Raw genomic sequence first — 6970 nt, 5'->3', positions numbered from 1 at the left:
TGTGTGTGTGTGTGTGTGTGTGTGTCCTGGAACTTGAACTCTGCCTGGGCACTGTCCCTGAACCTCTTTTGCTCAAGGCTACACTTGAGCCACAGCTCCACTTCCAGTTTTAGTAGTATATTGGAGATAAGAGTTTCACAGACTTTCCTGACCAGGCTGGCTTCAAACTGCAATTGTCAGATCTCAGCCTCCTGAGTAGCTAGGATTACAGGTGTGAGCCACCAATGCCCAGCTAGGATATATTTTTATTCCAAAAGTCTTTACTCTCATAGAAGTCAGGCAGAGTAAAAAAGAAAAGGTCATGTATTTTGTATTTACACAGGCATGGCTTATATATCTGAACTCAAGAGCCGGATGTGAAGCAACCCTTAAAAGAAGGCTAGTGGCAGTCATGGCAGCCTCTGGTTCCACTCCTTCCCTTGGCTCACAGGGCCATATGACATGCAGAATGTGGAGGAATCTCAGCTTCCTTTCCTGAGCACCTCTCCAATGGGGGCTCTCAGAAGTTGCAGGATGGACAGTCCCATGTGTGCTTGTTCCCCTATATCCAGCCTGGGACCTGGAATTTAGCATGGTTGGAAGGGCCTGGTCTAAACTGCAGAGCAGTGGATTTATGACTCTCTGTGTGTGTGTGTGTGTGTGTGTGTGTGTGTGTGTGTGTGTGTGTGTGTGTGTGCCCATTTGCACATGAGCCAGCCATATCTCTAGGTACATATGCATCCACATGTCAAGCCTGCCACACTCCCATTCCTGCCTTCTTTGGCTTGGAGTCAAACAGGCACATTCATGCCCCAAACACACACACTCACCCGCACACACATATGGTCCAGTACACACACACAGGCTCATGTACACATGCACAGGAGTAGACCCACAGGCCTATGGCTCTGATATACAAAGAAGACTCAGAATGAGGATAAATGAGCACTTGCAGGAGCCTGGGGAGCTACCTGCATTCATTTCCCTCCACTCTGGAGCTCCTGGGTGCAGGGAAGTGGTGAGAGGCTCGTCATCTCCTGCAGGCCAGCAAGGGAGCTGTTCACTTTTTCCATATCCTTGGGCTGACCTGGAGCAGTGATAGTGTGCAGCTCTGGTATGTGGGAGCCTGTGACTGAGCTGAGGGATTCAAAGCTCTATGGAGCTTCTGAGTAGGACAAGTTTGGAGTTCCTGAAATGTCCTCAAGAGTGGCCTCAGCTCTGGCTCATGGCCTTTAGGGTGACGTTTGCCCCGTGGGATGGAGACAGCAGGTCTTGGAGCTAATGGGGTGTCCACCCATCTATGCTGACTAGGGAGAAGCAGATTGGGGTAGTTAGGAGGTGCTCAGTACTGGGTGTCTGCTAGGAGGTGGTTCTCAGGGGGAGATGGCTTCCTCTTGGCCCCCTCCCACACACTTATGGTCCTTCCTTTTCCCCTCTTTGCCTTCCTCCAGATCAATTTTGTATTCCTGTTCAACATTGTCAGGATACTAATGACAAAACTGCGAGCATCTACCACATCGGAGACAATCCAGTACAGGTACATGGTCACCTGGGTACAAGGAAACAAGGTGGTCATCTGAGTGGTCCCCTGACCTCTGGGCAGAGACTCCTGAGTCCTCACCCAGGGAATGACACAGGCTCCAGATGCCATGGAGTGTGAGCTTAGCTTTGTCACTCTTCTTACCCCCAGGAAAGCAGTGAAGGCCACGCTGGTGCTCCTGCCCCTGCTGGGTATCACCTACATGCTGTTCTTCATTAACCCCGGAGAAGACGACCTGTCACAGATTGTGTTCATCTATTTCAATTCCTTCCTGCAGTCCTTCCAGGTGGGACCCCACACACACACACATACACACACAGAACCCAAACTACCCAGGCTGCCCTGGGCCAAGCTCTGGCCACTCCCATCTGAGGCTTACTTCCAAGATTTGGGAAGGCCACCACCTGAGGCCTTAGAATCTGTTCCTTATGGATGCCAGCTCCAGGCTGAAATCATTCCTCGACCAGAGCGGCCCCTGGTATATCTGCACTCCAGAGCTAGGGCCCTGACTTCTGAGCCACCCAGCTCTGATCCCTGGGGTCCTGGCTACTGGGTCCCCAGTCATTCAGCTGCTGCCCCACCCTGTGGCCTGGTGGCTCCTCCCAGATCCCTGACCACTCCCTTCTTGCTTTCTAGGGTTTCTTTGTATCTGTCTTCTATTGCTTCTTCAATGGAGAGGTATGAGTCAGGGCCCTCGGGGGACCTGGGCTCTTGGGGTCCTCAGGCCCATTCCAGTTGAGCTTTCCCACCTTTGAGGGGAACTTGGTCCCCGGCTCTGCTCAGCTCTGCCTGAAGCAGGAGGTGACTGAGAAGCTACCAGCCTTAGGGGAGCAGAACGCCTCCTGTAAGATCTGGTAACAGTATAGGTCAGCCACCCAGGCCAGCCCCTCATGCTGGACAGGCAGGCAAGGAGTCCAGGCTGTAGGAACTCCATAGCAGAGCTGGTTAACAAGAGGAAACTTGTAGTAGAAGGAAGTGAGGCCTGAACCTGACAGCAGTTCTTTATGGATGCAGAGGAGAGGCCAGCATGTTCTCACCCCCACAGAAAAGCCTACATGCCCTGGGTGGGCTTTAGGGTAAGGTCTGGTCCATTAAGGAGGCCCAGCACCCCAAGGTAGATGCAGCCCAATGGTGAAGAATACATGGGTGGGGAAGCAAAGAGCACGGGCCATCTGTTCTGGAGGAATCCAGATGCCCTCCTCAGGCCCCTTAGCCTGTGATAGCTCATTACCAGAGTGTATACCTGTGCAGACAAGGTCTCTGGCAACTGAGACTGGGCCTGGGTACAGACTGGGTACAGACTGGAGACTTCTCTACGGGCCGCAGGGTAGATGGAGCTGCTGAAGCCAGTGTTTTGGAGAGTTCTCTCTGTTCAAACCATGTGCTAGGCAAGAACAGTGGAAATAATACATTTTACAGAATTCTTCCATTAAAACACAGAGAAAAGATCCGACTGGGTATGGGAATGGCAGAACGGAGCTGGGTGGCAGGGCGGTGGTCATGGCAGAGCTGGCTAGGACAAGGCCTTCTGGAGGAAGGGGAGCCACACCTCCAACACTGGCAGCAAAGTGCTGAGAGCCAAAGGCCTAACTTATAAAGCCCTTGAGATGGCAGTGCCCACTGGAAGCTGGGAAAGTCAGACTATTCAGCACAGGAAGTCAGAGCCAACCTCTTCAGAGAAGGGGCAGAAAGGGTCCCTGCTCCCCCCCACACACACCCCTTCAGGGGAAGCATTGGGTCCCTGGGGAAAGCCTCCCCATAGGGAATGACTAGTCAGTCCTTAGATGTGTTTGTGCAGTGCCAGGGTCACCCCAGCCCTCCTCTCTAACGGTCCTGAGAAGAGTGGGGAGCAGGGAGAGGCCTGGCCAGCTGCTGACCAAATCTTCCTCCTTCAGGTGCGCTCAGCTGCGAAGAAGAGGTGGTACCGCTGGCAAGACCATCACTCCCTCCGAGCACCTGTGGCCCGGGCCATGTCCATCCCCACATCACCCACTAGGCTCAGCTTCCACAGCATTAAGCAGACAGCCGCTGTATGACCATTCATCATCCACTTGTCCCCTACCCCTTCTACTACCCAGGAGCTTTCCTATCCTTCTCCGTCCTCTCCCCTATGTCCTCCTAGCTGCACAGGCCCAGGGGATGCAGGAAGGGAGAGAAGAAGTCAGCCCTCCAGTCTGGCAAGAAAGGGGGTACAACTACAGAAAGGGCTTCAGGGGACCAGAGTCTGCTGCAGCCTCAAGATTCCACACAAAAGGGGCCTCATCCCAAGGGACATCAGAGAAGCCTTTCCTTTGTCCCCTGCCCCTGAAAAGCTGTCCCTTATCCCCTCTAGCTGCCTTCCCACTCCTGGGGCTCTTGGAGGACACTGGTTTCTAGCCTCTTTCCCAGGTGCTGACTGGGGACTTTAGTGTGGTGGGTCAGGAGGGGACAGCATAGATACTTGCAGTGCAACTGGAGAGGAAGTGCGGGACAAAATGGAGTGGGAGCATGGAATAGGAGGAATGAATGGGTTGTTTCTGGTGATTGGCATGAATTCCCCAGTCCTTCCTCTGACTGGCCTCCGCCTCCTCTTCGGCTATAGTTTCTGCCTCCGGAAATACACCAAGCCTCTTTGGAGATCCCCTACTCCACTCAGGTCAAGTGGCCAGGCAGGCAGCGGGGGAGGGGAGGCTAAAGTTGGGGGCTAGGACTGCAGGGCACAGCCCTGTCCATGTCATTAGTGGAGATATTGGTTCCGGCCATGAAGGACCTTCTTCTCTCACCAGTGGGAGGTCTGGAGTCTTCATGGGCAGAGCACCTGCAGGGCCATCCCTCCTTCCTCAGGCTGATGTCTGCCACCAGCTGCAGCCCAAGCTGTGTCCAAAAGGAGGACAGGCATGTGGAGGGAAGGGCAAGACAGTCAGGGTCCCGAGACTCCATAAGAACAACCTACAGTAGAACCACTTGCAGGAGTTAGTGGGCAAGGCCACAAGCCTTGAACAGGGATTTTGCTGGAAGTCCTCCCACAAAAATAAAACTTAGAAAACCACATCACCCACCTTGTACTGTTTTTTGTTTTGTTTTGTTTTTTGTTTGTTTTCAGCCATGGGGCTTGAACTCTGGGCACTGTCCCTTAGCTCAAAGCTAGCACTCTACCACTTGAGCCACAGCGCCACTTCTGGTTTTCTGGTTGTTTATTGGAGATGAGAGTCTCACAGACTTTCCTGCCCAGGCTGGCTTTGAACCATGATCCTCAGATTTCAGCTTCCTGCGTAGCTAGGATTACAGGCATGAGCTACTGTGCCCATTCCTTGTACTGTTTTAATTTGGTATTTAGTAAGTTTTAAAATATGCAAAGTGTGATTTTTGGGATTTGGTAAATATTTACATTTTAAAATGAAACTACTACAGTCTAAAGTACATCAGATGTAATCTACACATGCATGCATGTACTGGTACCAGGGGTTGAACTCAGGGCCTTGTGCTTTTACTTGGCTTTTTCACTCATAAGATTATGTTCTACAGTTTGAGTCATATCTCCAGTCTGGTATTTTCTAGTTAGTTGGGGATAAGAATCTTACAGGCTTTTCTGCCCAAGATGGTGTTGAACTTACATACTCAGATCTCAGCCTCTTGAGTAGCACCTAGCTCCTATTTTTCTTTTTTCTTTTTTTTTCCTTTTCTTTTCTTTTTTTTTTTTTTTGCCCATCCTAGGGCTTGGACTCAGGGCCTGGGCACTGTCCTTCAGCCTTTTTGCTCAGGGCTAATGCTCTACCACTTGAGCCACACCTCTACTTCTAGCTTTTTTGGTGGCTAATTGGAGATAAAAGTCTCATGGACTTTCCTGCCCTGCGTGGCTTTGAACCTCAAATCTCAGCCTGAGAAACTAGGATTATAGGTGTGAGCCACTGGCACCTGGCCTTCTTTTTCTTTTCCTTTATTTTTGTATTTTTGTTTTTGTTTTTTTTTAACTGACCACACTGAGGCTCTTTAAATAATAAGTAGTTGTAGCAAAGAAACTGAATTCTCTACAGTCCTGAGATTTAGGCTCCATCCTGAACAGCAATCTGTCATCTAGACAATCATGAAATGGCCCCTGAGGTCCTCTTGCCATACATCTGAGAAAATGAATTGCAATCCTGGCTACCAGGACCCATATCTCACCAGCAGCCCTTGTATCAGATTCTGGGGTAGGCAGAGGCCTGGAAGAGCTTTCAATGTGAGGTGGTGCACCAAGGAGCAATGTGGCCTAGCCAGAGCCCCGCTTCTCACAAGCCACCTTGGCTTTCTTACAAGACAGAACTCATGAGTGTCTTGGAAAGTCACACCGTCTCCTCAAGGCACAGTAATGGCTACACCCATTAGCACCACAATGTTCTTGCATAGAAAAGAGGTATAAATAGGTGGACCCATGAGGCCACTTGGAGCTCGGTTGTCAGCCAGAAGAGATTGTGAGATAGAGCTCACTGGAGCAAGCACTGCCTGGCTTTGGCACTCTTTACTGCTGCCTAGATGCAGCCCATTGTGCATCTTGTTCTTTGGTCCTTGGAGAGGCCCAGGACCCATGGTCCCTGCCCAGCCAGTAGTATGTAGACTTTGCTCAGTATATCTGGCCACTTTCTCTCTGGTGAAGAGGAAGTACTATCCAGCCCTGCCTCCCCTCAATCCCCAAGCCCCTGGTCACGGACCCTGCAGAGCTTTTCCCTTGAAATCCACCAGAGCCATTAAGCCAGTCTCGCTAGGTCCTCATTTGTTAACCAGGTTAGGCACCTGCTCAGTGCAGTCCAGCCAGCTCTCATTAGCATCTGCTTCAGTGCTGGCAGCCTCTCGATGCTTGACCTTCCAGAAAGTGGCCTCATTAGCAGTTCTTCCTCCTCGGTGCTGAAAGCTTCTAACAACAGACCCCCAGGATCTCCCGCCTGATCCCTAAACTCTCCCTCACTTATAGAACAGCTGGAGGTTTGAACTCACAAAGGTGTTCCTCACCCCAAGCCCCTGCTCTACTCCCATTGAGTCATCACTTCTGTTGTTAGAAGCTTCTACCAGGGACAGAGCAAGTTGGCCCCTGGCCTTAGCCTCTTCTGTGTGCCTATCACCTGCCTATGCCTGTGGTGGCCTCAAGCCAGATGAAGCTCTTAGGCGCAAGAAGCTAGACTGTCCTTCAGTTGGCTCCCACTTCCTGTCCTCTAGGCCCAAGCCTTTCTCACCACTGCAGAGAAGGATGAGTGTGGGCAGTGATGTAGCAAATGGTTCCCCTGTTGTCCTGAGCATGCATTGAGGCACTTGAGATGAGGAGGCTGTCCCAGGAGGTATATCACTCAGGATATACCAGGCCCTGCACTTGTTGTGGACATGGAGGGTAAGCCTGGGGCCCTGTCCAAGAGTGACATTCCCAACCAGGGTTGGAGGATTTGGTGACACCTAGCTGGGGTGGCACAGAGCTCCCCCAGAGGACATGTTTTTAAGAAAACT

General features: G+C 51.4%; 1 protein-coding gene across 1 annotated transcript in view; it reads left to right on the top strand.

Annotated features, from left to right (window-relative positions):
* Positions 1–3561, top strand: part of Crhr2 (corticotropin releasing hormone receptor 2) — a 24801-nt gene extending 21240 nt beyond the window's left edge. The window contains exons 9-12 of the mRNA XM_013035137.1: positions 1431–1516; positions 1670–1805; positions 2156–2197; positions 3415–3561. Of these exons, the coding sequence (XP_012890591.1) occupies positions 1431–1516; positions 1670–1805; positions 2156–2197; positions 3415–3555 (405 nt within the window). The 3' untranslated portion in view covers positions 3556–3561. The remainder of the gene's footprint in view (positions 1–1430; positions 1517–1669; positions 1806–2155; positions 2198–3414) is intronic.
* Positions 3562–6970: the final 3409 nt, after the last annotated feature.

The sequence above is a fragment of the Dipodomys ordii genome, unplaced genomic scaffold (assembly GCF_000151885.1).
Source record: "Dipodomys ordii isolate 6190 unplaced genomic scaffold, Dord_2.0 Scaffold205, whole genome shotgun sequence".
Taxonomy (NCBI): Eukaryota; Metazoa; Chordata; class Mammalia; order Rodentia; family Heteromyidae; genus Dipodomys; species Dipodomys ordii.
The sequence above is the reverse complement of the archived record's forward strand: the minus strand, read 5'-3'. Positions and strand labels throughout refer to the sequence as shown.